Below are 26,657 nucleotides of genomic sequence, written 5' to 3'. Positions count from 1 at the left end.
AATTCTCTGTTCTTAAGATTCAAAATATTATTGTTTAATTTAACCATGGTCTACCGACATGGACCCAACCCACCAAGGTTTAAAGCATCCATGGTCTTTGTCCCTTTTGGAAAAATATAATGGTAAAGACAGGTAAATTAATTAGTGCTTATACTCCATTTAACTTAAAGAAATATAGAGAAAAAAAAAAAAACAAAAAAGAGAGAGCATTAACAATTTGTTAAACAATCCACGTCAGTAACCACCTGAAATGTGTTTAAAAAAATTCCCACATGCTAAACAGTTATAAGAGCATTACGACTAAGTACTGACCAGCGAGTACGAGCGAGTGCTTGGTATTTTTCCTTCCCTTCCAGACAATGCCGACAAACGTAACATTACATAAACATGACGCCATGCATCTGACTGAGGGCATATTGATATTTTATTTTTAAAAACAATAAACTAAACATACCAGTTTATTCTTTTTTTCTTTTCTTTTCAGTTTAATCTTTTAATTCAAAAAAAAAAAATTATTTAGATTTGATCAATTTACTATGTAATTCTGTTTGGTATGAATGACTCTGATAGTTTTGGTTCAAGTGAAAAATCATATCGAATTTTAAAAATAAACTCTAGTTTAGATTGTTCACTATGAATTCATAAAAAATAATGTTTCTATAATTTATATTCATCCATCAGTCGGTCACTCCCATATTACCCATTACGAAATTTACAAAGAACTAGATACATTTTTGTTGATTTGTTATTTCTTTTCGTTCCTTGTTGTACTTACTGTGTTTGGTATTAATAACCAATAATCATCAAGATTTTGAACAAATAGGTAAGAAAGTACAATGATTTGTTGCGTAACATCATCATATAACCATCTTCGTAAATTTCATGATAAGGTAGTAAATACTCTCTTTTGGTGTGTACTTGCTTTTCTACAAATTTCTTTCCTTTTACTTTAATTTCTTTATTTATAATTCTTCTTCACGCTTCGTTTATTTATTTGGTGTCTACTGAATATTTTTTTATTAAAGAACAAAAGAGTTTGCTAAGGGGAAAAGAGGTAAAGAACAAAAAGCACGAACATGCAAATAAAAAGAAAGAAAAAAAAAACATAATAATTCAAAAGGAAAAACAAAGAGAATTTGTTTTTCTTTGTTTTCTTAAGTTTTTTTTCGGTTTAGTAAGTTTCTAATTAAGATAACCATGATTCTTTATGCAAATGTTTCTAAATACTTTTCTAAGGAAGAATTAGAAAGAAAAAACACACATATATTAATATATATATATATATATATATACATTACATATATAAATCTTTCTCACTATATACAACAATATATATATATATATATGTCAACCAATGGTTAATCTTTTTTCAACATCTCGATAGTACAGATTATAACGACCCGCCTAATTACCAACATTACATATATATCACCCCTTAGTTCTTATGATAGTAATTGTGCCCCTCCCTAGTGTTTGTATCTTCGTGAAAGCAACTACGGCTTTGCCTGATAGACCCGGTCCATCTGCAGATACACATGGACGGCACGCATAGTCTCCAACCGGATGTCGAACCGGCCGAGCAGATGGCATTAGAATCCTCTTGTTAATGTCATTTAGGGTTACGTCTTCTTCTCGACCACCTGGTTTCACCACTCCAAATGGATACACCACACTCTTCTTCTCGTCATTGTCGTTCTTCTCTGTAATGCACAAGTGTGTAAGTAAGTGTTTATATGGACCCGAGTGTTAAGAAAGTAAATATGATACAACTAGTTCTTTTTCCCACTATCAACCAAAAGGAAACTAGGGTTATACTTGCTAAGATATACTTCACATGCATGTGATTAGAAACAAAAACTTTGATGTCAAATATTCTTAAACGCAAACGAAAAATATCCCATTCACTACTTTGGAAGAAAATACAGAATGCTTACTTGACGTGGTCGAGGATGGTTCGAAAGAGTTCTTTGAAAAATCTGACGATTTTTCTCCTGAACATTTATTGATCGAAAAATTTGGAGATTCAACTGTTCAATTATAAGAAAAAATTGTTAAATGAGAATTTATTCATCAGGATTATTCAATTTATTAAAAATATATATTCAGTTATTACTATTATGTTCATTTAATAATAAATAATATTTATGTACAATAACAAATATGGGTGATAATAATAAAGAAGTAGGTCTACCTGCAAACTGACTACTCGTGCAACTATAATTCTCAGACAGGCCCCAATTATTCTGCATTATTGTATACCACGATTAACCAACTCAGTTTCATACTAAAAACAAAAAGAAATAGCGAATGATTATGTAAATGACTATAATGAGAAAAAAAAACAGAGTTGTAATTATATATAAAAACCTGAGAATGGTCTAAATCGTTATTTGGTTTGTACTCGGCGCCGTTGAACGAGAGACGTCTCCGTTTGCTTCTCCCACTTAACTCGACTAGTGCGTCTTCAAGGTATCCGGTGGAAACGTCCCCGATATCCATCTCCGGCGAACATAATATATGCTCCGGCGATTCATCAATGAGCCCCCATGCATCTATATACAAGTACATTGCATGACCAAATTCCTTCCATTAATACTTGTGTGGGTATATTTTTAATGAAAATTTCTTGAATTACTAAGCACAAATACATTCATGATCTTTCCAACAAAAGAATAAAAAACTAAAAAGAATTCATATATAGTTTTGATTGCACGAAAATTACCAACAAATATTAACATATTTATACATAAGAGATCAGTAATATATATGTGGTTTTCTATACCCAGATTGAAGTTTTGGTTGAAGAGTGATCCAAGGTTATGGAGATCCCAAGAGGGGAGAGAGTAGGAAAGCTCACTCATTTTTTTTTTTTGTAATGATTTGTGGATTTGACTCTGAATGTGTTGAATTAAGGGGAGACCATGTGGCTACCTATTTATCTTGGTGGGTTGTGAGTAAAAAGTTAAAATAAATTTAAATCATCCAAATAAAGCATGAAAATGAAAAAAGAGAAAAGAGAAAAATAACTAAAGAAGTGAAGAAATTTGGAAGGAGAAAACTTAGTACTCAATACAGTCAACTGTAAAGAAAAGATAAAGAGATCATAATGGGTGGATAGTGTGTGTCCATCAGGATTTATTTCATACAAAGTAATATAAATATTCATGGGTTATTTGTGAGATGGTGATCATATGTCCATTTTTTAACCGCATTTCTTACAAGAATTCAAAATTTTAAATATCGATTTTGTTACTCCACCATTACAAGAACATATGTTAAGCAAACGAATCTCCCATTCGGTTTTGAAAATTAATTTGATATGCACAGTTGGAGCTATGGAATAATGTTAATAGTTTTATTACATGTCTAAGAAAATGTCCATATTTACTATAGAAAGATAGTTGAGTGCAGAAGTATTTACGTAGACTGTGAATACTTTTCTTAGAATTATTCGGGTACCACGTTACAAGCTTTGTCAATAATATATAAATGAGAAGGTGGTGTACAAAAGACAAACTATATGTCTATGGAAAATAAATTGATATTGACCAAAGTGTAAAACAGAAATGGAACAAATGTAAACAAAGTTTTGAATTCTGAGTGGGGTTAGGTAAATGGGGGGACTGAATAATGGCTAAAGGCGATGAAAATATCATCATGATGTCTATGTTCTAATGCTGATCATGCATGTTACCCATGGAAGAGAGAGAAAATGGTGGATGCACGCTATATCACCTGATTGAGTAGACAGAGTAGTGTTATATGTGTTGGTACAACAAATGACGATATTTATTTGTGGTTTGTACATGTGCTACATGAATGATAAAATCATCAATAATCATATATGTGATGGGTTTCTAACGAGTAAGCTGCTTATCGCCAATTATAATAAATTTCCTAATTTCCACTTTGAGTTAGCTAGTCTAATAGCTAGTGAATGTATAAGACTTTACACAACTAACCAAATTAATAGTGTACAGACTACATAGACGAAATATACGTACACACTTGAAACATGGTTAAAACAAAACGGGTTTAAGTTGTTTAACAATTATAAGGATCAGTAAGCAAAAAAAAAAAAAAGTCGATCAAAAGCGATAAATATTTTTTATTTTCTATATTAATAATTTAGTATTGTACCAATAATTAACATAAGTGAAATACTGAAATGTGAAACTTCGTTGCAGTAATCCTACATTCAACCATATATATTCTGCTTACAAAACCAAAACTTTCTACACAGAATTCATTTTGTATTGATGTCAAATGTTTACATTGTAAAGAAACATGTAATAAACACATCGAAGGAGATGTACGAACTACGAAGGTAAGCTGGTTTATCAAAGTCATGCATGTTAACGAAAAAAAACAGTTCAAAGTGAAGAAAAATTCAAATTTTGCAGCTTTATCTCCCTAATGTATATATTCTTCAAAGCAAATTTTTGCTTTCTGATTTGGGGAACAACCTGTTATTCTATTATTAGGTACTTTATCCCTTAGATTTATATAACTTTCAATTCTTCCCCTTCGTGGGGTCATGTCATATCCTATCACGTTTACTCCATCATTACCTACCTTTCGTTTCAATTTTTGTTATATTATTTGTCATTTGTGTACCATGTATTTCTATTGATGAGAATATAGGACAACGCAACGCAATCATAGTTACTAAGTCGACTTGTGCCACAAAAATGACTAAGTCGACTAACATTTGATGATAAATTGAGAAACTATAGTTTATTGGAAATGTTTTCAGTTTATCTAGATTAAACTTGTAATCCAATATGATCACTTCTTTTTTTTGGTCAAACAAAAAGAGAAAATTACTTGGCATTTGTAGTTTACCCTATTTTTCTATACGACTTATTAATGGGACAAAAGATATATATAGAATGGCTTTTTCTCTCGATTGCAATGCATGTAGCCGGCATACGAATTTTCAGTGGGGACGAATGTATGCATGCCGGCGGGACCCAAATGGAAAAATTAGAAAGATTGCAGCCGTATCATTTGTGGGGTCTTCTTCTTTAAAATTCGGGTTTGAATGGTCCAACACTTGTACACACATACTGAGCGAGGCCTTCTACAAATTACTACAATATACACTGGTCAAATTTGATGATTGCAAATTCGCAACTTACATGGTTTTCTTGACAATTAATTGTGATGATACCTTTTCAGTTTACAACTTCTATGTTTTTTGGTTACAAGATTTTCATATTCTGCATGACTAACCACATAAGTTGATCAACCTTCGTCTCTTTCACATAGTGCTTTATTTGAAGTTTTGAACTAAGCGGTGGATGAATATAAATGGTTAAGTTTCTAAACTATAACTAGCTATAAACCTCCCATTTCCTTTTCATACGTTCTTAAGTATGTTATATGTAGCACGACTGGAAACATTACCAATACGACATCCAATATTTAGTATTTTTTTTTTGAAAATTTGTGAATTTTCACTAAAGAAAATGAATTGTAGCAGCTACAATAACTTTACACAGCCGATAGGCTTTGCCAAAAAAAATAAAATCAAGGGCTATCACGTTAAGAGAATACTGTCTAGAACTGTAGTCAGCATTACACAAGCCTTAGCCAGTCTCGCAGGAGGTGTTTGAAGAGTTTCCTGTGGCTCCTTGCAAGGATCGCGTCTCTAATTCCTCTATCCAGTACCTTGAACATCACGTGCGGTGGCGTGGTGATGTTGTTATGAAGCCTGTTGTTTCTCTCCGACCAAATGGTGTAGATGACCACATGTGCAACTAGCCTTCTGAGGGTAGTGGTAGAGGTAGCATCAGTAGAGTCTAACCAGGCTGAAAACGCTTCCCAAGTGTGGAAGACGAATGGCCTGTAACCTAGTCTTCTTGTTGTCTGCATCCAGAGTTCCTCACTGTAATCACAGCTTAGAAAAAGGTGATCCCGAGTTTCTGGTCGAAGTCCACAAATGCAGCAAGAAGTTGTTACCTGCATTCCCCAGCTTACCAGTCGGGTACGGGTAGGAAGTCTATCAAGATGCGTTAGCCAGAACAAAAACGCATGCCTTGGAGTAGCGCCTTTAAACCATACTTGTTTTGCCCAGTTGAGAGGGGTTGAGCGCTGTCGCAACGCTTCCCAAGTTTGTTTTGCGCTGAAGAAGTCTTTCTCATCACCGTCGATGCTCCATAGAAAAGAATCTGTGTCAGGGCAAACGGCTGGAGAGGTAATAGTCGTGAGGTGAACTTGCAGTTGTTCCGCTTGCGGTGACCGGGAGGGTCGCAATCTCCAGCCTGAAGGAGAACATGCATGGGCTACAGTTGCATTTAGCGGGATACCAGTTTGAGCCGGTCCAGACTTTCCGAAAAAATGAATGAGTTGGCCAAATGGTGTCCAATAGTCATATCAGAAGCTGGTCTGCTTGCCATTCCTTACATGACAGCGTAGGAAACGGATAGGAGAGTCACGAAGTCGCAGAAGTTGTTACCTTCTGGTATCCAATATTTAGTATTAGATACAATTTCGAAATTTCAAACGGTATGACTGATCCATGATAATGATATATAATCCTCTTTACTTTCGTATGGGTCCGAGTAGATTTAAAAATATATATATATATATATATATATATATTTGTTGTTAGAGAATCCTGAGATTATATATATATATATATATATATCAATTATATATTTGGTTAAACAGAAACCATTTAGTGGGGGTAGATTTTAGCCAAGTAGTTTTTGTTTTTTGTTTTTTTGATAGAGTATATACATTGACACGTCGAGGTTCGAACAAACAAAATAGTAATAATTAGTTGAAACAATATTTAGTCAGAATCTCATTCTACTTTCCAGAAACTTCAGACTGCGATAAAAAAAACGTACTAAGCGAGTTGTGATAAAAACAAAACACTCAAACGAAAAATCAGACTGCTATCAATTGATTGATACCTCTATAAATTTATACAGTAGTATTATTCATATAAACAGATTAGGAAACTTTTGTGATTACCAAAGCTGTGCAATATAATTTGTCTTTGCATGGTTTTTTTGTTCGGTTGTACATTGGACGGTTTGCGATCGCCGATGGGTAATTATGGTGAATCAAACGGTGATGATTGAAGCTCAGGTTTGGCCTCAGTCGAAGATTTTGTCTGTTGCTATAATAACTTGGACCCATTTGATTAGTTTACTTTTTGAATATCTACCGGGCCCATTGTAAAAAAGTCAAGGGCTACACTTAAACAAAAACACAAATGCTTAAATTTTTAAAAGAATCGATTAGAAAGTGTTGTCACGGACCGTTCTTCTGTATAGTTCTCGACTTGTCTGCGTTGTTCTCGCAAGAAGACCATGTACATAGAGGGATTGATAGATTTGTTGTTGTTCAGTAAAGTGTGTATTGTCTGTAATCCTTTTGAATTAGGCTAATTGAATTAGTCACATCGAGTTTTTAATTACATGGTTTAGTTAGTCTGACCATGTAATCAAAGTGTATTAGAGCAAACCGGATCACATGGTTTAGTTTGGCCATGTATGTAGATCCAATTTAATTAAAACAAACCGGATTCTGGTTCTGTCTGGTTATGTAAACCAATTATTTTTTTGTTTGTTCATCCCGTCGAATTGGTGGTTTTACCTGAAGTGGGGGATTGAGTATCATCGAAAAACCCTCAGGCTCAAAGCGCCGGCGTTCACTCTCTCTTTCACTAGCCAAATCCGATTTCGTTTTCTGGGTTGAGATTGAGAAATGCAGAGATCATCGTTGCGGTTACTAGCTAAGCCTCTCTTGGAGAGCAGGCGAGGGTTTTGCACGAGCTCTGATAAGATCGTAGCTTCGGTGCTTTTTGAGAGATTGCGTGTTGTCATACCCAGACCGGATCCTGCTGTTTACGCTTTCCAGGAGTTCAAGTAAAAAAGCCCTCTCTCATTGTTGCTTGTGTTCTGTGCTTTTTTTTATATTTTGGTTGTAGAATGATGAGAAATCGAGAGAACATGGGGAATAAGTACAGTTATGTGAGTCAAAGAAATGTTTTTGAGTCATTGAGCAGTGAAAGTTTTAATTTTTACAGTATAGTTCACCTGATTTTGATTACTGGAAACATTTTGTCTTGATTTGGTTGATCTGTTGCAGATTCAATTGGCAACAGCAGTTTCGTCGTAGATATCCAGATGAGTTCTTGGACATTGCTAAGAACAGGTAAAAGTTTCTGATTTTTGTCGATCTTTGTTTATATCTTGATGCCTCCAAGCTTATACTCTATTCAACGGCTTCTTGTTCATTTAACTTTGGGCCATCTTCGTTATGAATATAGCTAGGAATTGTAAGATCGGCGTTTTTCTTTATGGCTCTGTAAGTTACATGTGCTTAGTATTGGAGTAACCTGAGCAGCAGTACTTTGACTGTAGTGAAAGTTAAGAACTGTTGTATGCTCGTAGATGTATAGCGAAGGTTCTCTGACTATTTTTTTTGCTCATTTTAAATCTGTTCCAAGTGTAGTGACGGTTCTGTGACTTCTCCATGAAATTTTAAATTTGTCTTTTGGTTGATCTTTTGATGCGTGAATACAGAGCCAAGGGTGAATACCAAATGGACTATGTACCTGCTCCTAGAATTACAGAGGCTGACAAGAAAAATGATAGGAAGTAAGTTGTTCGCACCTCTTTATGTTTCTTGCGGTGTTGTGTTTCTCTCTTCGATTGAAGATTGATAGTTACTTTTGGAAAAATTGCTGCTATTATATAGGTCATTATATAGAGCTCTAGACAAAAAGTTGTATCTTCTCATCTTCGGCAAGCCGTTTGGAGCTACTAGTGACAAACCCGTCTGGCATTTCCCTGAGAAAGTCTACGATTCCGAGCCAACTCTTCGCAAGGTGATTGTTTGATGCCTCTACTTTTATCCCTAACACCATGAGAAATCTTTCCGCTGCTTACTGTTGTTATGTAAATTTGGTATTTGCAGTGCGCAGAATCCGCTTTGAAGTCAGTCTTAGGAGACCTCACTCACACATACTTTGTTGGAAATGCTCCAATGGCTCACATGGCTATACAACCTACAGAAGAAACACCTGATTTGCCATCTTACAAGGTAATAACTAAGAACAAAGCTCGAGAGATTTATAGGTCTCATCTAAGTATCGAAGTTAATGGATTTTTTGTTTGGTTCTTTTCCTCTTTGATGTTGTGTAGAGGTTCTTCTTCAAATGCAGTGTAGTAGCAGCATCAAAATACAACATAAGCAACTGCGAGGATTTTGTGTGGGTAACCAAAGACGAGCTTTTGGAATTCTTCCCTGAGCAAGCTGAATTCTTCAACAAGATGATCATTAGCTGAGTCACTCTCACACCATAAAAACCGTTTTTGAATCCTTTCTTCTTCATCCCAAGTGATCTTTATGGTTTTAAGAGAGTTAAATCTTAAACAAGATGTTGTGAATAACCAGCCAGACCAAACCATGTCTCTGGTTTTTTTTTAGTCACAAGGAATTTTTTATTGACTGTTTGGTTTCAGTAAGTAATGTACTTTTTAGTTTTTACACATCTCTTACATAACTTGAGAAGAAGTCACATTCGTTGATTCGTCAACGGTCAACAACGCCACATCTCCTCTTCAGTGGATCTTTGTAAGCCCACTGGGCCGAAAACTAAAATAACCGACTTATTTTACAAACCCAGATCATTATTTATTTTTCCGGTTCACTTTTTTTATTTTATTTTGGTTCGATACTGTCAAAATAAGCAAATTCAATAAGCCCTAGCAGGTTTTTGTTGCTGTCTATGTCACTGCTCTTCCTCAGAAGAGCTAAGCCGTTATTTGTATCTTGTGCACGTTCTCATCACCACCCCAGCTTCTTATCTCCGGCGTTTACGAATCAGCTACTGCGTCCGTTTCACGGTTCCAGAATCATGGTACGCTTGTATTCCGATTGTCTTTTACACTGTCGTTGATTATCACCGGAATTCGAAATTCTTCTGAGAATTGACTGTTTGTTTTCTTAATTCGCAGTCCGAATCAGAGAAGAAGATCCTTACAGAGGAGGAGCTTGAGCGGAAGAAGAAGAAGGAAGAGAAGGTTTGACTTCTGTTTTTTTTTGTTTTTCTCTTGATTTTAACAATTAGAATCTCATAGACGATTGTGGTTGAGATTGTTGTTCAATCAAGGTTGTGCGTATAGCGATTCGATAGTAATACAATTAGCTGTAGTGAGTAATGTTTTCATATGGAAATGCCTAATTGGAAAATGGATTGGTGAGAGTCGTAGACAGATAGAAATGCCTAAGTTGTTTTTAAGATTGAAGAGTTAGAGAAGCCCGAAGAAGTGTTTTACATTTTATAAGTTAATAGTTTAAGTACACTTGCAACAAATTCTTATAATCATGGTGTTGCTTCTTTTGGTACTTTTGAATGCACTGCCTTACGCTTCCTTTTTTGTTTTCCTGTCGTGAGAGTTAGTAGTTAGGTGAATATTATTTTGGTTTTTGCTTTTGTAAAATCTTATTGATTTCATTATACCGTGTTGGACTTCAATTATTATTTATTTCCAGTGTAATATCAACTTTAAAAGTAATCTGTTAAATATTTTTTTTGTAGAATAAAGAAAAGGAGTTGAAGAAGCAAAAAGCTTTGGAGAAAGCGAGGCTGGCAGAACTGAAGGTAATCTCTGAGAAACCCCAATTATGCGTTTCGGGTTCCTGCTACATGTTTTTGTATAACGTGCGAGTCAAATCCTTAACTATCCCTGTAACTAGAAAATTTTATCATGGTCTGCTTCTCTCGTGTAGGCAAAACAGGCCAAAGATGGAACCAATGTCCCTAAAAAGAGTGCAAAGAAGAGTTCCAAACGGGATGCGTCAGAAGAGAATCCTGAGGATTTTGTGGATCCTGAAACTCCTCTTGGTGAGAGGAAAAAGCTTTCTTCACAGATGGCCAAACAATACAGTCCTGCTGCCGTAGAGAAATCGTAAGTGTGTAGAGCTTTTTCTTTGACAGTAATTTGAGCGTGTTCAATCAAATACAAAACTTCCTTTAGATAATGCTGTGTTATTCTGTAATTATTGGGTCAGATGGTATGCTTGGTGGGAAAAATCTGACCTTTTTAAGGCGGATAATAAGAGTTCCAAGCCATCCTTTGTTATGGTAAGGCCTTATCCAGTTCTTAAATTCATTCGTTCTGGATTCAACTTTCTTTTTTATTGTCTTCTCGAATAATTTATTTGTCAACCCGATTCAGTTGAGAAGAATTTTGAGCTTCTGAAATTGTTAGTACTGTTTTTAATTATAGTTTCTATAATCCTTTGATTGATTTTGCAGGTTCTTCCTCCTCCAAATGTGACTGGAGCCTTGCATATTGGCCATGCATTAACAACTGCAATTGAGGTTTCATTAGCACATTGTTTGGTGCTGTTATTTTGTCTACTGTTCCTCCCGATGATCAGCGACTAAAAATTTGCTGATGCAGGATACAATTATTCGTTGGAAGAGAATGTCTGGGTATAATGCTTTGTGGGTACCTGGGGTTGACCATGCTGGTATAGCTACACAGGTTTGTCCCTATCTCATGTCTGATATTAAAATAATTTGCCGTCTAGAGCGAATCCCCTTTTGGCTGCATGCTTGTAATTTTATTTTTACATTGTATCATATTCTTTGCTTGAGTGTTCATTCTAGGTTGTGGTTGAGAAGAATATCATGCGTGAAAGAGGAATGAATAGGCATGACGTTGGCCGTGGAGAGTTCATTAAGGAAGTAAGTTGAAAATAAATGTATGCTCATTAAACATTTTCCTTTTTTCATTGTTGAAGAATTCTCCTGTGTTGCTTGTGATTGTGAAAAGGTGTGGAAGTGGAAGAACCAGTCCGGCGGTACAATTCTAAACCAACTACGCTGCCTAGGAGCTTCTCTCGATTGGTCTCGTGAGGTAAAAATTCAGTGATCTGACCTTTCTCAGACATATGCTATAGAAATTGGCTATATTCAACTTAATTCGCTGCTAGATGACCTTAGATGTATATGAACTTTTTATCTTAACCTGTGTCCCTGGGCTCTCCCTCCATCTTACTGATATGTTTCTGCCTGTAAAATCTAGTGTTTTACGCTGGATGAGCAAAGATCAAAAGCTGTCAATGAGGCCTTTGTACGGTTATATAAGGAAGGGCTTATCTATAGGTATGTTTAAGTCTGACGTTGTTATTTAATGCAAGCTATCGAACTACTGTTGTAAAGGATACATGGAAACAGGAATATTGTACTCAATTACGTTATTCAGTTACCTTGTTAAAAGAAAGCACATTTAACTGAACTGAAGGCATACCATGACTTGTGCAGGGATATTCGGCTTGTTAATTGGGATTGTGTTTTGAGGACAGCCATATCTGATGTTGAGGTAAGTCAGCAGCAACTGTGAGACTATGATTACTGGACGGCATCCTCTTTATGCAGAGTGTCTAATATCTGTAGGTTGAGTATATCGACGTCAAAGAAAGAACACTACTAAAAGTTCCTGGCTATGAGAAGCCAGTTGAGTTCGGTCTTCTTACTTCGTTTGCTTACCCTCTGGAAGGAGGCTTGGGCGAGGTTGTTGTTGCCACTACCAGGGTGGAAACGATGCTTGGGGATACTGCTATTGCTGTTCATCCTGATGATGCAAGATACAAGCATCTTCATGGGAAATTTGCTGTGCACCCATTTAATGGACGGAAGTTACCAATTATCTGTGATGGAATACTTGTTGATCCAAATTTTGGTACTGGTTGTGTTAAGGTACACAGGCTCTCTCTTATATATTTGAATTCTATGTTTCTGCCGCTTTTAGTAATTTTCCTTGTGTGAAAGTTGGTTTATTCGTCTCTTGTAGATTACTCCTGCCCATGACCCCAATGATTGTGAGGTTGGAAAGCGCCACAAGCTGGAATTTATAAACATATTCACTGATGATGGAAAAATCAACACAAATGGCGGGTCTGACTTCACAGGGATGCCACGCTTTGCAGCTCGTGAGGCAGTTGTTGAAGCTCTGCAGAAGCATGTAATTCTGTTACTCTTCATATAACTTACAAAAAGACATTATTATCGATTGTTGGTTTGAGAAGATATTACAACCTGGTGGTTTCTTGTAAGTGTCTTGCAGAACTTAACTATTTTGTCTAAATATTACTCAGGGGCTGTACAGAGGTGCCAAAAACAATGAAATGAGGCTTGGACTTTGCTCAAGAACCAGTGATGTTATCGAACCTATGATAAAGCCTCAGTGGTATGTTAATTGCAGCATGATTGGAAAGGAGGCTCTTGATGTTGCCATCACTGATGAAAACAAGAAGCTCGAGTTCATACCAAAGCAGTACACAGCAGAATGGAGAAGGTTTCTTTTATTTACCCCATCTATTATCATTCTTGTTGCATCATTATATGGATAAGCTGTGATAGCTGTTTAAGATGTCACTACACAATCTATTGACAATCACAACCTTACAGATGGTTAGAGAACATCCGTGACTGGTGTATTTCGAGACAGCTTTGGTGGGGCCACAGAATACCAGCATGGTATGCCACTCTAGAGGGAGATCAGCTGAAGGAAGTTGGTGCGTACAATGACCATTGGGTTGTTGCTAGAACCGAAGAAGAAGCTCGAAAAGAGGCTGCTCAGAAATTTGCTGGGAAGAAGTTTGAACTCACTCAAGATCCTGATGTACTTGATACATGGTTTTCTTCTGGGCTCGCTCCATTATCTTTTCTGGGATGGCCAGATGAATCTGACGACTTCAAAGCCTTCTATCCAACTTCCGTTCTTGAAACTGGACATGATATTCTCTTTTTTTGGGTTGCTCGTATGGTTATGATGGGAATGAAATTAGGTAGTGAGGTTCCATTCAGCAAGGTACGTATGATCTTTTAGTCAAACAAAGATCCTCCTTCCTTTTAGCCGCAAGTATTACTTTGTGACCAGTACTTATATGCAAAAAACATTTCTTGTCGTTGCTATAGGTTTATTTGCATCCTATGATACGTGATGCTCATGGGCGTAAGATGTCGAAATCTCTTGGAAACGTCATTGATCCGCTTGAAGTAATAAACGGAGTAACTCTTGAAGGTCTGCATAAGAGATTAGAAGAAGGTAACTTGGATCCAAGAGAGCTGGTTGTTGCCAAAGAAGGACAAGTGAAGGACTTTCCAAATGGTATCCCTGAATGTGGCACTGACGCTCTTCGGTTTGCGCTTGTCTCTTACACTGCTCAGGTACTATTTATTGCCAAATCTCTAACAAACTCCTTCGATGTATATTCTATAAACTAAAAATTGCTCTACTCTTGATTCTTTTCTAGTCTGATAAAATTAACTTGGACATCCTCCGAGTTGTTGGTTACCGTCAATGGTGTAATAAACTATGGAACGCCGTCAGATTTGCGATGATGAAGCTGGGCGATGATTATACCCCTCCGCAGACTCTAAGCCCTGAAACCATGCCGTTCAGCTGCAAATGGATTCTCTCTGTTCTAAATAAGGCAATATCAAAGACAGTGGACTCACTGGAGGCATTTGAGTTCTCGGATGCAGCCAACACAGTATATGCATGGTGGCAATACCAATTCTGTGACGTGTACATTGAAGCAATCAAGCCTTATTTTGCTGGTGACAACCCAATCTTTGCTTCAGAGAGGGCTCATGCACAACATGCTCTCTGGATAAGTCTGGAGACTGGCTTGAGACTTCTTCACCCACTTATGCCTTTTGTTACTGAAGAGCTATGGCAACGGCTTCCCTCACCCAAAGACACTGAAAGAAAGGCGTCTATAATGATATGTGACTACCCAACTGCTATAGAGGTCAGTAAGATTTTCTTAGTAACTTGTCATAATTTGTTGGGGTTTCTAACTCTTTTCTTCTGATGTCATGAACCTAGAATTGGACAAATGAGAAAGTGGAGAGTGAAATGGAAACTGTTCTCGCGACTGTGAAATGCATGAGGGCACTCAGAGCAGGGTTGCTGGAGAAACAGAAAAATGAAAGGTTCGTGTATATGATTAAAATCCCATTCAAGGAGCACTTTGAGACATGTCATATCCATCATTCATTTTTTCGAATATACTGTCACTAAAACGGAATATAAAGGTTACTTTTAACATTGTGTACGTTTTCTCAGGTTACCTGCTTTTGCTCTGTGTGAAAACAACTTAACATCTGAAATGGTAAAATCTCACGAGTTGGAGATCAGAACCCTTGCAAATTTATCATCCTTAGAGGTAAAAAATCTATCTTCAGTTTCTTTCTTACTCTATTGTTTCGTGTATCTTATCCGAGTTGCTATGGGGATTTGGTACAGGTTTTTATAAAGGGAGAACACGCAGCCCCACCTGGATCTTCCGTTGAGACGGTAAACGAGAACCTCAAAGTGTATCTAAAAGTGGATGGAGCGATTAACACAGAAGCTGAAAAAGAAAAAATCAGAAACAAGCTTGGTGAGCTACAAAAGTAAGTCCCTAGATCCGAAATTGAATCGAAACAGAATGTTTGAATCGCATGTTAGTTTCCTGAGATTTCCCCCTTTTGAAATTTGTATTTTTTTGTTTCATCAGACAAAAGGAGAAGTTGCAGAAGATGATGAGTGTGTCAACTTATGAAGAGAAGGTCCCTGCAAATATAAGAGAAGACAACGCGACCAAGCTTGCTAAGATTCTCCAAGAGTTCGATTTCTTTGAGAAGGAAAGTGCCCGTCTTGCTGCAGAAACAAGCAATTCATGAAACCAGCAAATGGAACAGAAGAAGAAATGAGAGACAAAGTCACAGTTTCTGTCTGAGAAGGCCAAACTAAATATCTCAGGGTTGAGAAAAACCTGATGTTATTGTGAACTAGTTTTTGAGTTTTGACTATATTTTTATCACATCTCTCTAAAAAAGAAACACCTGTTGATTAGTTTTGAACAGATCATTTGCAAACACGATTTTGTTTTGGTCAACGTGAACACCACTTGGAAGTGTTCTTCTTTGTTCATTTGCACTGAGCTTTTGGTTTAGGTAGTGTTAACCGGGTCATCCCAGTCTGCATCAGTAGAATTTTTTCAATGACTTTTAAAATACTAATTAGGCTCGAGGCTAACTGAAGGGTGTAATGATACTTATAATTAGCAAAGCTTGTGGGTCATATGCATGATCAAGAGAAATTACAGCAAAAGCTAATTAATTACTGGAGTTGGTAGAACCAATAACTTTTCATAACCACTGGTTCATCAAACGGGTTCAATAGACTACCAAACTGACCCTTACAATATCGCCTTAGTCCACCATCAAAAAATATCTTCCTTTTTTTTTGTTGCTTTCTATTCTTCTATTCCTGAAACATTTGATCTGATTTCAATAATTTGAATCAAGTATAGTTGGACCCACGATTACGTTACCGCAGCCTTTTAATTTCCTCAAAGTGTTATCATCTACATATATATTTGGTCTCGGTTTCATTCTTTGTTGTAATGATGCTCATTCTGATAAGGTCCTTAATTCCCAATTATACTTCATCACTGCTTTTCCCTGGAACAGTAGGTAAGTGTCTGATTTTCTCTTTAGTGATATCGATCTGTTTGGTAAAAGGTTATTATTAAGCTGGTCAGGATCTCAAAATAGGCTATTATTGTATATCAGGTTTTTGATACGTACTCCCATACCCTTTATCTAGAGTCTTCTAGAATTGAAAACATATGATTTGTTTTGTCTCCCAACTCCTACAAAACAAATTCCGACGTACCTGTAAAATGTTGTGTACTCTGATAAATAAATATGTATAAAACGAACGCATGCCCGGTTCTGAGCCCGTGCAAAAAGAAGTTCAGATCTATAGGAGCAAATTATGTCATTTTCTTGGGAGTCTTTCTCTACATTAACAGAAATGAAATTATGTGTGTAAATAAATAAAATAAATGCATAAACACTGGACCAACTCTGAATATTTAGCATTTGTATAGACGATTCTGCAAAAATTGCAATCATGGATTGGTGGATAAGAGAACATATAGAAAGCCTGTAAAGGGAGAATTATTCTCTTTATGTCCCTCTCCTTCTTCTTCTTCTCACCTGCCATTTACAATCTAACACAAATCAAACTTGTAATATTGTTCAATTGTCTCTACTGCTATGATTACAACCATGTGTGTACTGCCTCTAAAAACCTGAAGTTTCTCTTGAATTTTTCAACATGTTATGATTTCCCTTTTTGTTGAGTTATATAACTCATACTTTGCTATACTTGGACAGGAAGCTCTCAACTTATATTCTCCAATGTGTCATGTCCTCAAATTTAAATGTACATTACAAATTCCCCTTGCAATCTTTTCAAGTGTTGAATCTATTATGTCAATTATGTAATCTTGTCAAGTGTTGAATCTCATTCCTCAATTTAGATTATTATGTTATACTTGGGGAAAAGTACTAGAAGGCGTGGACTTTAACAAGGGTTGCTTGGTTCTTATTCCCACTAATTATTTATGTACACCCTCAACACTAAATCTTTTTTCACATGCCCACATCTATATATATTGACTAATGATCTAATCTTTAGCATAAACTTTTAAAATTAAATCGTTTTAAGAACAATTAGTATTAAATAAGTTTTTTTTTGTTGTGGTGACCCTCTCTAGGTGTTCTCAAATCATACTTTTAAACAAACCCTCTCTAGGTGTTTTTCTCTCTTGGTTGATTACACCTTTTTATTAAAAACTTTCTCTTTTATATTGTTTGTGCATGTGCTATGATTAACATCAATTAATAAAGTGTAAGGGAGAGAAGAAAAATAATGGTCAAATCTAATAAAATGGTTCGGTGAGAATTTCTGAATCAAAATAGAATTTAGCCGTTATGATAATCCAAAACTTTTTTTTCCCAACAATTCCAGTATAGTCAAGTTGTATGTATCTCTACACACAAAAATACATTTGAGTCGACGAAACTCATTGAATGAATGTTTGATTGTAGTAAAAGCCATGAATCATGGACCTGCAGTCCATCTCACCATAAATTTCTTTTGGATCTATTTGGTGATTTATTGAATGTTTGTTTTTTCATTTTTTTTTCATATAATTATTTCAGGAAACAAACCGTAGCATGTAGCCACAGTATCTATCAGTTTCTCCGTACCAACTTTGCGTATACGATAAATTGCTTTAAGTACGTTCACTTGGTTATAAGCATATATATAATTTTTTCTTTCAATTTAAGCATATATTAAACAGCCAGAATCGAATTTTAATACTAACTAAAAGGTGTTTGATATTATCTTTAATAAAACAATTCAATACTGTTATACTTGATTAACTTTAAAACAACATTGTTTGGATAGGTTGTCCTATCTTAAGAGGAGGAGTCTACACTTTTATGGTGAAAAACTTGTATGTGTGGTTAAGAGAGATAAGGTTAAAGCATCCGTGTATCGATTTTTATTTAATGCGGAGGCCGTGTTGGGTTCTCTATCAAAAGACCCCAAGATAGTGTCATTAAAAGCCGAACACCTTACCTATCTTTGTCAATAGAAAGTAGGTAATTCGTGTTTTTTTTTTGTTAAGCCCGATTGTTAAACATAATGGTTAGGATACCATCTAATCAACATTTCATTTCACACATTTGCTTAGATTTTCTAAATCAATAAAGTGGTTTTTGGCATATATGCAGAACATATATACACACACTTTGGATATATTTCAGGTGTAAAGTGAATACAATCAAAACGTGTATTATGTATTGTAGTCTTAATCTTGAAAGTCAATTACATCACCTTGAGTCCCTGACATATTCTAACAACATTAGGCTCCGTGAATCATATGGGGTAAAGAGGTCCACTTTGTACGTATCACGTAAGCTCCAATATAATTGTAGTAGTATTACGGCTTGGTTTGAATTTTTAGAGAGTTATGTGTGCAACTTTCTCCTTTTGGTCGGTTTTGTTGGAATCCTTTCATATGTATTTTTGTTGAATATGTAGCATCAAAATGGAACACAGTTGGAAATAAGGTCTGAATAACTGGTAGGTACAGTTGGAAATAAGGTATACATCGTACATTTTTATTAATGGTGTCTATTAAATGAGACAAACCAGTTTTGTTTACACAAACAACTTGCGAATTTTTAATTTGCTGATTGTGCTATTTAGAGTATATATTTCTGAAGGGGTGAGTAAAACGATTAAAAGTAGAATTTGTTTACTCTTGCTTTTCTTCTACAAAATCACAGATGCATTAAACGTAGACAATTTATCATACATAAAAAAATGATAAAAATAAAACTTAGACCAAAAAAAAAACTGATACATAGAATGTAAAAAAAAAAACAAGAAATCAAGAGATTTGATATAAATCCTGGCTATGGTCAAGAAGATGACTATGCGTAGTACTACTTCCATACCCATTTGTCCATTTCGTCATCGACGACATTTGCGTCCTACCCTTCTGCTTTAAGCAACTTCCTACGTTTTAATTTCTTCTTCATCTTTTTATTTATTATTTTATAGTATTTGTTAAATTTTTATCCTCCTCTTTATCATCTTTTATTTTGAATTGAAATTTCTATAAAGAACGTGGGATCCAAATTATATTGGGAGGAAACACTAGGGTAAGTGATCCCATCACATTTTGTTGAGATTTGTCGTTCCTGAATTTTGGTTATTAATGATTATTTAATATAATAATCTGAATTTTGTTGAGATTCATTTTAAAAGATCAAGAATCCGAACCAGTGCTTTAAATGGGCTACCACATAGGGAAATGATTTTGATTTGTTTTCAATAGGCAGCAAGAAATCAGAAAGAAGAAGAAAAAAAAGTAACAAGACAAACTGGAAATAAGCAGAAGCATAGGGGCATGTGTTATGCGCATCATTACATTTTGTTTTTTGAAATTGGTGTAAGTATTATCACAAAAAAAAAAAAAATAGAGGAATGAATTGGAAAAAGGACGAAACTGTAAAATGAAAAATAGGGGAATGAAGTCAAAAAGGTTGGTTCAAATACGTGCGAAGGACTATAAATATGACTTTCTAATTATCAGAAAATAAATTATTAAATAACACGGAACCTCAAAAAAAAAAAAAGAATGAAAAAGAAATAGAAAACTTTTTTTAATTAAAAAAGAATGGAATGATGATCCTAAGGTCAAAGCTTAGCAGTTGGGCTATCTTCATTTTTGCTATTCTTATTATTTATTTTAATTTAGTCTAAAAGACCCTATGATGAAAAAAGGGTGACGCCTAGAGGAAACTTCTTCATTTGGGTAAATCCCAAATCCCAATAAGGTAATTCTTGTAAGCAATTAGGATCGGACAAAACAAAATCAAATGTTCTTAACAGGAGTAAATAAGAATGCATATTCATCATAACAGTTTCACATATTTTAGTGTAGACTAAATTTAATGCATATAAATTTCATATAATTGTCTTAGTAATAAAAGGTGATTAATGGAAAATATATCCAATAATTAATTATTTCTCTGGTTGAGTGGTCCATGGATTATGAGGATACCAACCAAAACTTAAAGAAGATTCTTGTAAAAGCTATTTTCTACTAATGCATGCAAAGTCAAACGGATGATAAATTTGTGTTGAATGTATTCTATTCTGTTAGGTCAAAAACACATGTCACCTCAAACTATATAAAAAGTATAACAACAACATTCCAGCTGGTTACGTACTAATTATAAAAATAAATATACCATCTTTCTTCTTTGCTCTTCCTAGAATTACTTATCATATCACATGTTCTTGAGTTATGATTTTTCTTTTAGCTTCTTTATATACACACTACTATATACATATATAAGCACGAGTTCTTCCAAAAAGAGACAAAGGGGAATAAATAGATGGTAAAAAGAAACATTTATCTTCTATATAAACAGAAACCTTTTGTCCTTTTTTATCTTTAACCTTCTTCACTCACAAAATAACTATCCTCTCTCTTAGGGTTCTCCTTCAACTTCTCTCTTCCTCTGGCTTCTTCTTCTTCTCTACAGAAGGCAAAAACAAGAAACGTTTTCTGTTCTTTAACGCAATCAAGATAAAAAATATCAGGGTTTTCGGATGGGTAGGTGTGGAAGGAGCAGCGATGGAGGAATCGGTGGAGTTAGACCGTACGTACGATCTCCGGTGCCTCGTCTGAGATGGACGCCGGAGCTTCACCGGAGCTTCGTTCACGCCGTTGATTTGCTCGGCGGACAATATAGTCAGTCTTTTTAACAAACTTTTGTTGTTATCTTTTTATATATATATAAATTCAAGACATCTTGAAGTTTGGTTTTGTAGTTTTTATTTTGGTACTTTTGAATTTGGTAATATTCAAGATTTTAAAAGGATTTGTGTCTTTGGTTTGAATGAAACAGAAGCAACTCCAAAACTTGTTCTTAAGATAATGGATGTGAAGGGACTAACCATATCACACGTCAAGAGCCATCTCCAGGTCAAAGAAAATGCTAAAAAAACTTTTTTTTTATTTGATAGCAATTGTTGTCTTCTACTGTTTATTCGTATATGCCAACACTGATATTTTTTTTCACCTTTATTTATTTGGTAATTGGAAGTTTTAATGTTTTTGCACTGTTTTGATCATTCTGCAGATGTATAGGGGATCCAGAGTCAGTCTTCTTGGGAAACCAGGTAATGAAATTTCGCAAAAAATTAAATTGGTTTGAATCAGAAGATATCAATTTAGACTTTTGAACGTCATAGTTTCAAGATTACGACAGTTCTTTACAAATTCCCACCGTTCACTTAAAAATTGCAATAATGCATAAATTTAAATCTCACTCCCACCATTGTCAGAAATATTCATGGTTTATTATATAAAATATTTAATAAAAACAAGGATAAAGAATTTAGGTATTTGTAGATAATAAGTAGATGCTTCTTTAATTTAGTTGTGGAAAATAAAAATACTACCAAAGAGTTAAAAAGAGAATATTCATCATGGTCAATAATCAAATTAATGTTTTTTATTTTATTTCTTGGGGGACAGAAGAGAGTTCTTCACCATCTTCAAGAAGAAGAAGAAGACAAGACAATGAAGAAGATCATCTTCATGACAACTTGTCTGTACACGCAAGGAATGATTGTCTTTTGGGTTTTCACTCTTTTAACTTTAGGTAAACTTTTATTTCAATTTTTTTTAATAGGAAAAAATGGAAAGGGAATATTAATTTGTTTCTGACAAGTGTTTTAATTTTATTCCAGAAAATAGGTATGCTATCATACAGTTTTGTTTGAATATGAATTGTCGAATTTGTAGATTTTTATATTTTTCTCTTTTCTTTCTTGTTTTTCTTTTTTTTGGGAGAAGAGAGCAGACTTCAGCGACTGATAATGATGACGATGACTTTCTTAACATCATGAACATGGAGAGAACGAAGACATTTGCAGGCAATGGCGAGTCCATCAAATTCCAGTCTCATCACTTTCTCGAGGTATTAAATATTAAATTCGATTTTTATTACTACGTACAGTATATGGTTTCATAAATAGCCGTTACGAAAGGTTACATCAATAATAAAAATATTTAAGACTCAGATAAACACTCACTAAACCACTGAACAATTGTTATGACTTATGATATGGGTCTACAATACTAGGGTAGGCTTGGGGCTCGGTACTGAATATTTTTCAGATGGAGAGATTTTGATTGTCAATAAATTCGTAAGTAGGAGCACTAATAATAAGTCAGGGATTAATACTATACATCATAATAATTTAGATAAATCATTTAATATTAATGCAAATCAAAGAATGTTTGTTAAATAGATACTCTACAAAATTAAATAAAAATGAGGCTTATTTTCTGATGTTTTCATAGGCAATTAGGCATACATATTAATTCCTGCGTGACTCAATATATATATTTATAACATAATCGTAATATTTTTGGATTTGATAGCCTAGAGTAGACTCTCACTATATTCTATGAGGATTTGAGGAACTTGATTTGATTTGCATTTTAATAGCCTGTAGATTATTACTCTAGTTTCCGAACTTATTAGTTATGAAAAACTATCAACAAATATGAGTTTTTAAAAACAAATGTAAAAAGTTCTATTATAAACTTTTTAAGAGCTTTTTTTTATGAGTTTTGAAAATAGGCCGAGAGCAGGAAGACCAATTGTAAATACACATGGCGAGAAAACGAGCTCGAAGGAGAAGCAGAAGAGTTATCGTTGTCTCTATCGTTGAATCATCCTCAAAATAATCGACAACGTTGGAGAAGCAATGCAACATCATCACTTAGTGAAACAAGTGACGGAGTCTCATCATCTTCAGCTCCATTCATCTTCAGAGATTGTTTTGCTTCTTCGAAGATTGATCTTAATCTCAATCTCTCCTTTTCTCTACTCCGTAGCTGAAACCTTTTGTTCCCTTGTTTTATTTTTTTTAGTGTAGTGATCATTCAGACTGTTTAAAAAATCCTCCCTTAAAAAAAGACGCAAGTAATCTTCTTCTTGTCTTTTAGTTAGGCTTCTAGATTTTTGCGATGGTGACGATTTTTGTTTGCTTCTATAATGTCACGATCGAATCGGATATGAATGTTCTTACGGACTTAATTAGCCATAGCAATTCGACTAGTTATGAAATTATTGTATGTTAGTGAAGAGATTAGATTTAATGTTTTGAATGAATGAAAAATTTAATGTTGCACCAAAACGCAGCGTTTTATTTCTGTAAAAGGATTAAGAAATCCCAAAAAACGCAGCGTTTCAAATACTCATTAAAACGCAGCGTATGGTAGTAGTGGGTGTGTATTATTGATGTACACATTAAATTTTGTAACTGTTTTATTTTTGCAGAAAATGATAATAATAGAAATTAAAAAAAAAACAAAAAAAAACAAAAATAACATTGAAACGTAGTGAAGATGGTCGGTGGGGATGAATCTATCGCACCGTGTCGGTTCGAGATTAAACACGGCGAGGCTCGACGCTTCGTCTACCGTTAATAATTCCTCTGCCGTAATGTCTCCGGGATCATCATCATTAATCCCGGTGCGCCGAGCTGCTCTTTTCCTAGCTGCCATCTCCATCTCTTGCTTCGTTCTTTACAGAGCCGTTGATTCCTTGTCTTTCTCCCCTCGCCTTTTCAATTTCTCTGCTTATCTGGTTAGTCTTCTCTTCTTCCTCACGAATTTGAAAATGTCCTTCGAGAAATTGAAGTACGATTTTGAGAGATTCGATTGATGTCTAAAACCATTTGGAATTGGAGTGAATTTAGAAAATGAGCTAAGCTAGTTCTGGTTCTTGGAGTTTGCATGTGGTTTCGGATATTTTTTGGTTTACTTGGTGTGTGTATTCTTCAAATGCAGCGTGATGATGAGGAACCACCAAAGCTGGAAGATGTCCTGCGTAAAGCTGCGACAATAGACAGGACTGTGGTTTTGACAACTTTGAATGCAGCTTGGGCAGCTCCAGGATCTGTTCTTGATCTCTTCTTCGAGAGTTTTAGAATAGGGGAAGAAACTAGCCAAATCTTGAATCATTTGGTGATTGTTGCGTTGGATGCTGAGGCCTATTCCCGTTGCTTAGAACTCCATCAGCATTGTTTCAGTCTTGTTACTGAAGGTGTTGATTTTTCTCGAGAAGCTTACTTTATGACTCGGTCTTACTTGAAGATGATGTGGAGAAGGATTGATCTCCTACGTTCTGTTCTTGAATTGGGTTATAACTTCGTTTTCACGGTAAAATTTCTCATATATATATCTTCTCTTTCAGTTCTCATTAGGGAACTGTGTGTGAAACTCAGGTTTCTGGTTCTATTAAGTGACCCTTTACATTCGTTTTTCCTTTTCTTCAGGATGCTGATGTGATGTGGTTCAGGAACCCGTTTCCAAGGTTTTACATGTATGCGGATTTCCAAATTGCATGTGATCATTACCTCGGAAGATCAAACGACCTTCAAAACAGGCCAAATGGAGGATTTAACTTTGTAAGGTCTAACAATCGAACTATACTGTTCTACAAATACTGGTATGCATCAAGACTCAGATTCCCGGGGTATCACGATCAGGATGTTCTTAACTTTCTCAAGACAGAACCTTTTGTTTTCCGCATTGGGTTAAAGATGAGATTCCTGAACACTGCTTATTTTGGCGGTCTTTGTGAGCCTAGCAGAGATTTGAACTTAGTTCGTACAATGCACGCAAATTGCTGCTACGGTATGGAAAGTAAGCTTCATGATCTCAGAATCATGCTTCAAGATTGGAAAGATTTCATGTCTTTACCACTTCATCTAAAGCAGTCCTCTGGTTTCTCTTGGAAAGTCCCTCAAAATTGCAGGTACTGTTCACTTTGTTTGAAATGATCTTCCTTTTAAACATTTCTGATCTCTGTTTTGGTTTGCGCCGAATGTTAAACGGTCACTTTCATCGATTCGTGATCATCGATTCTTTTTGTTTTTTTCAGTCTTGATTCTCTTCGACGCTATGATGAATCTGTGGATGATGAAGAGAGTGATCCACCAGGAGAATCTCAAGAATGATATGTATTGAGACTTTTTTTTTTGTACATGATTGTTGAGAACTTGAGAATCTTTCCAGAAAGAAGAAATATATAAATTTTGTAGCGAAAACACAAACTCACGGCACAATTTGCAATATTTTGGTGATAATTTTGAAATCTCAATGGAAATTAATTTATATAGAGTAATGACAGGCCCAAATAGAACAGCTCAGGTAAATCTGTCCTCTTCAATAAATTGTATATATAGACATGTAATATCATGTGAAATATATACATACAATACAGCCCAAGAGGAGATCACAGAGTTAATGAATAACATTTACAAGTTGAAGAAACTAGAGACAACTTACAAAAGCAAAACCCAAAACTATTTCGTATTTCTGTTTTGAGTTCGTCAACTATTTTTTCTTTGTGTTAAAACTTAGAAAGTTAAAACAAATCAATCAATTTTAAGCTACCCTAGTAATCATAATAGCGAAACTTATGAGGTTGAAACGATCATGGTCATGTGTAATTTAAATGGTGGGCTAACAATAGCTCTACTGGGCTTGGCTTTTTTGTTTTTTGTTTAATTTTTTTTTTTTGGTTTAAGTACATTTCGCTATTAAATAGCAAATCTGGTAACGACAGGCCGAACTTTATTTTCCAAAAAACAAGAAATAGCTAAAATAACTTAAAAAGATCATAAAATATAAAGTATTAAGCCAATGTAGATTTTTGTGAGATTGGGCTAGACAAAACATTCATATTTTATTGTGTTAGTTACCAGGTTTTTGTAACTTTTCTTCGTTTTCTTGCACAAAACCACAGATTCTGGTGGGGAAGTGGTAGCTTTATTTCCAAAGACGATATTCATATGTGAAAGATGCAACAAAATTAAAATGTTTTAAAGAGAACAGAATCTACGGCTTCATAGAAGAGGACATAACTTTCCATGGAAGGTTAAACACAAAAGTCGTCTAACAAAGAAGTGAAAAGAACACTTCAATATTGTCCTGAGCCCACGTGCGCCCACCATCATCCCTCACGTGCGTTCCGAGACCTCACTGGGATCATCATTCTTTTTAATTTAATTAATATGTTACACATAATTTTGAGTATAAAGATAAATTTATTACACACAATTCATATTAAATATATTTAAGTTTTTTTAAGTTTTAAACTGCCGACGGCCAAATTGAATTTTAATTAATTTGCCTTGGATACACCGCCTTAATTTTCTGTCGTA

General features: G+C 35.0%; 6 protein-coding genes across 9 annotated transcripts; 4 read left to right on the top strand and 2 right to left on the bottom strand.

Annotated features, from left to right (window-relative positions):
* Window positions 1-1,242: 1,242 nt before the first annotated feature.
* Window positions 1,243-2,924, bottom strand: LOC104773397 (uncharacterized). The gene is made up of 5 exons (XM_010498004.2): window positions 2,783-2,924; window positions 2,368-2,552; window positions 2,192-2,243; window positions 1,935-2,027; window positions 1,243-1,700 (listed from the first exon to the last, which is right to left on the bottom strand). The coding sequence occupies exons 1-5, from the start codon at window positions 2,859-2,861 to the stop codon at window positions 1,429-1,431; spliced, it is 681 nt and encodes a 226-aa protein (XP_010496306.1). The 5' UTR covers window positions 2,862-2,924; the 3' UTR covers window positions 1,243-1,428.
* Window positions 2,925-5,580: 2,656 nt separating this feature from the next.
* LOC147946626 (uncharacterized) lies at window positions 5,581-6,401 on the bottom strand. The gene is made up of 3 exons (XM_087507193.1): window positions 6,332-6,401; window positions 5,983-6,266; window positions 5,581-5,871 (listed from the first exon to the last, which is right to left on the bottom strand). The coding sequence occupies exons 1-3, from the start codon at window positions 6,399-6,401 to the stop codon at window positions 5,581-5,583; spliced, it is 645 nt and encodes a 214-aa protein (XP_087363319.1).
* A 960-nt stretch (window positions 6,402-7,361) lies between these two features.
* Window positions 7,362-9,512, top strand: LOC104773389 (uncharacterized). Its single transcript, XM_010497992.3, has 6 exons — window positions 7,362-7,883; window positions 8,107-8,172; window positions 8,544-8,618; window positions 8,719-8,848; window positions 8,938-9,063; window positions 9,165-9,512. The coding sequence occupies exons 1-6, from the start codon at window positions 7,723-7,725 to the stop codon at window positions 9,306-9,308; spliced, it is 702 nt and encodes a 233-aa protein (XP_010496294.1). The 5' UTR covers window positions 7,362-7,722; the 3' UTR covers window positions 9,309-9,512.
* Window positions 9,513-9,664: 152 nt separating this feature from the next.
* Window positions 9,665-15,959, top strand: LOC104773378 (valine--tRNA ligase, mitochondrial 1). Its single transcript, XM_087508487.1, has 21 exons — window positions 9,665-9,883; window positions 9,981-10,046; window positions 10,565-10,627; window positions 10,756-10,934; window positions 11,038-11,110; window positions 11,285-11,350; window positions 11,433-11,516; window positions 11,642-11,719; window positions 11,808-11,891; window positions 12,060-12,139; window positions 12,299-12,356; window positions 12,431-12,733; window positions 12,828-12,998; window positions 13,132-13,331; window positions 13,445-13,847; window positions 13,955-14,206; window positions 14,293-14,793; window positions 14,871-14,977; window positions 15,111-15,210; window positions 15,291-15,439; window positions 15,544-15,959. Exons 1-21 carry the CDS (start codon window positions 9,752-9,754, stop codon window positions 15,707-15,709), a joined length of 3,315 nt encoding a protein of 1,104 aa, XP_087364613.1. The 5' UTR covers window positions 9,665-9,751; the 3' UTR covers window positions 15,710-15,959.
* Window positions 15,960-20,622: 4,663 nt separating this feature from the next.
* Window positions 20,623-23,551, top strand: LOC104773370 (putative Myb family transcription factor At1g14600). 4 transcript variants are annotated; one of them, XM_087499699.1, is made up of 7 exons: window positions 20,623-20,803; window positions 20,901-21,159; window positions 21,317-21,393; window positions 21,551-21,590; window positions 21,952-22,075; window positions 22,270-22,393; window positions 23,063-23,551. In XM_087499699.1, the coding sequence occupies exons 2-7, from the start codon at window positions 21,018-21,020 to the stop codon at window positions 23,321-23,323; spliced, it is 768 nt and encodes a 255-aa protein (XP_087355825.1). In that variant the 5' UTR covers window positions 20,623-20,803; window positions 20,901-21,017; the 3' UTR covers window positions 23,324-23,551. The 4 variants fall into 4 exon arrangements, 2 of the variants coding, with proteins under 2 accessions (XP_087355825.1, XP_087355821.1); XM_087499695.1 differs by having other exon boundaries at window positions 21,949-22,075; XR_015589118.1 differs by lacking the exon at window positions 20,623-20,803 and having other exon boundaries at window positions 20,856-21,159; window positions 21,949-22,075; window positions 22,277-22,393.
* Window positions 23,552-23,749: 198 nt separating this feature from the next.
* LOC104773360 (uncharacterized protein At4g15970-like) lies at window positions 23,750-25,615 on the top strand. The gene is made up of 4 exons (XM_010497958.3): window positions 23,750-24,073; window positions 24,277-24,648; window positions 24,765-25,246; window positions 25,373-25,615. Exons 1-4 carry the CDS (start codon window positions 23,846-23,848, stop codon window positions 25,446-25,448), a joined length of 1,158 nt encoding a protein of 385 aa, XP_010496260.2. The 5' UTR covers window positions 23,750-23,845; the 3' UTR covers window positions 25,449-25,615.
* The last annotated feature ends 1,042 nt before the right edge of the window (window positions 25,616-26,657 follow it).

Source organism: Camelina sativa, chromosome 3, assembly GCF_030686135.1.
Source record: "Camelina sativa cultivar CO46 ecotype springtype chromosome 3, ASM3068613v1".
In the NCBI taxonomy this organism is placed as follows: Eukaryota; Viridiplantae; Streptophyta; class Magnoliopsida; order Brassicales; family Brassicaceae; genus Camelina; species Camelina sativa.
The sequence above is the reverse complement of the archived record's forward strand: the minus strand, read 5'-3'. Positions and strand labels throughout refer to the sequence as shown.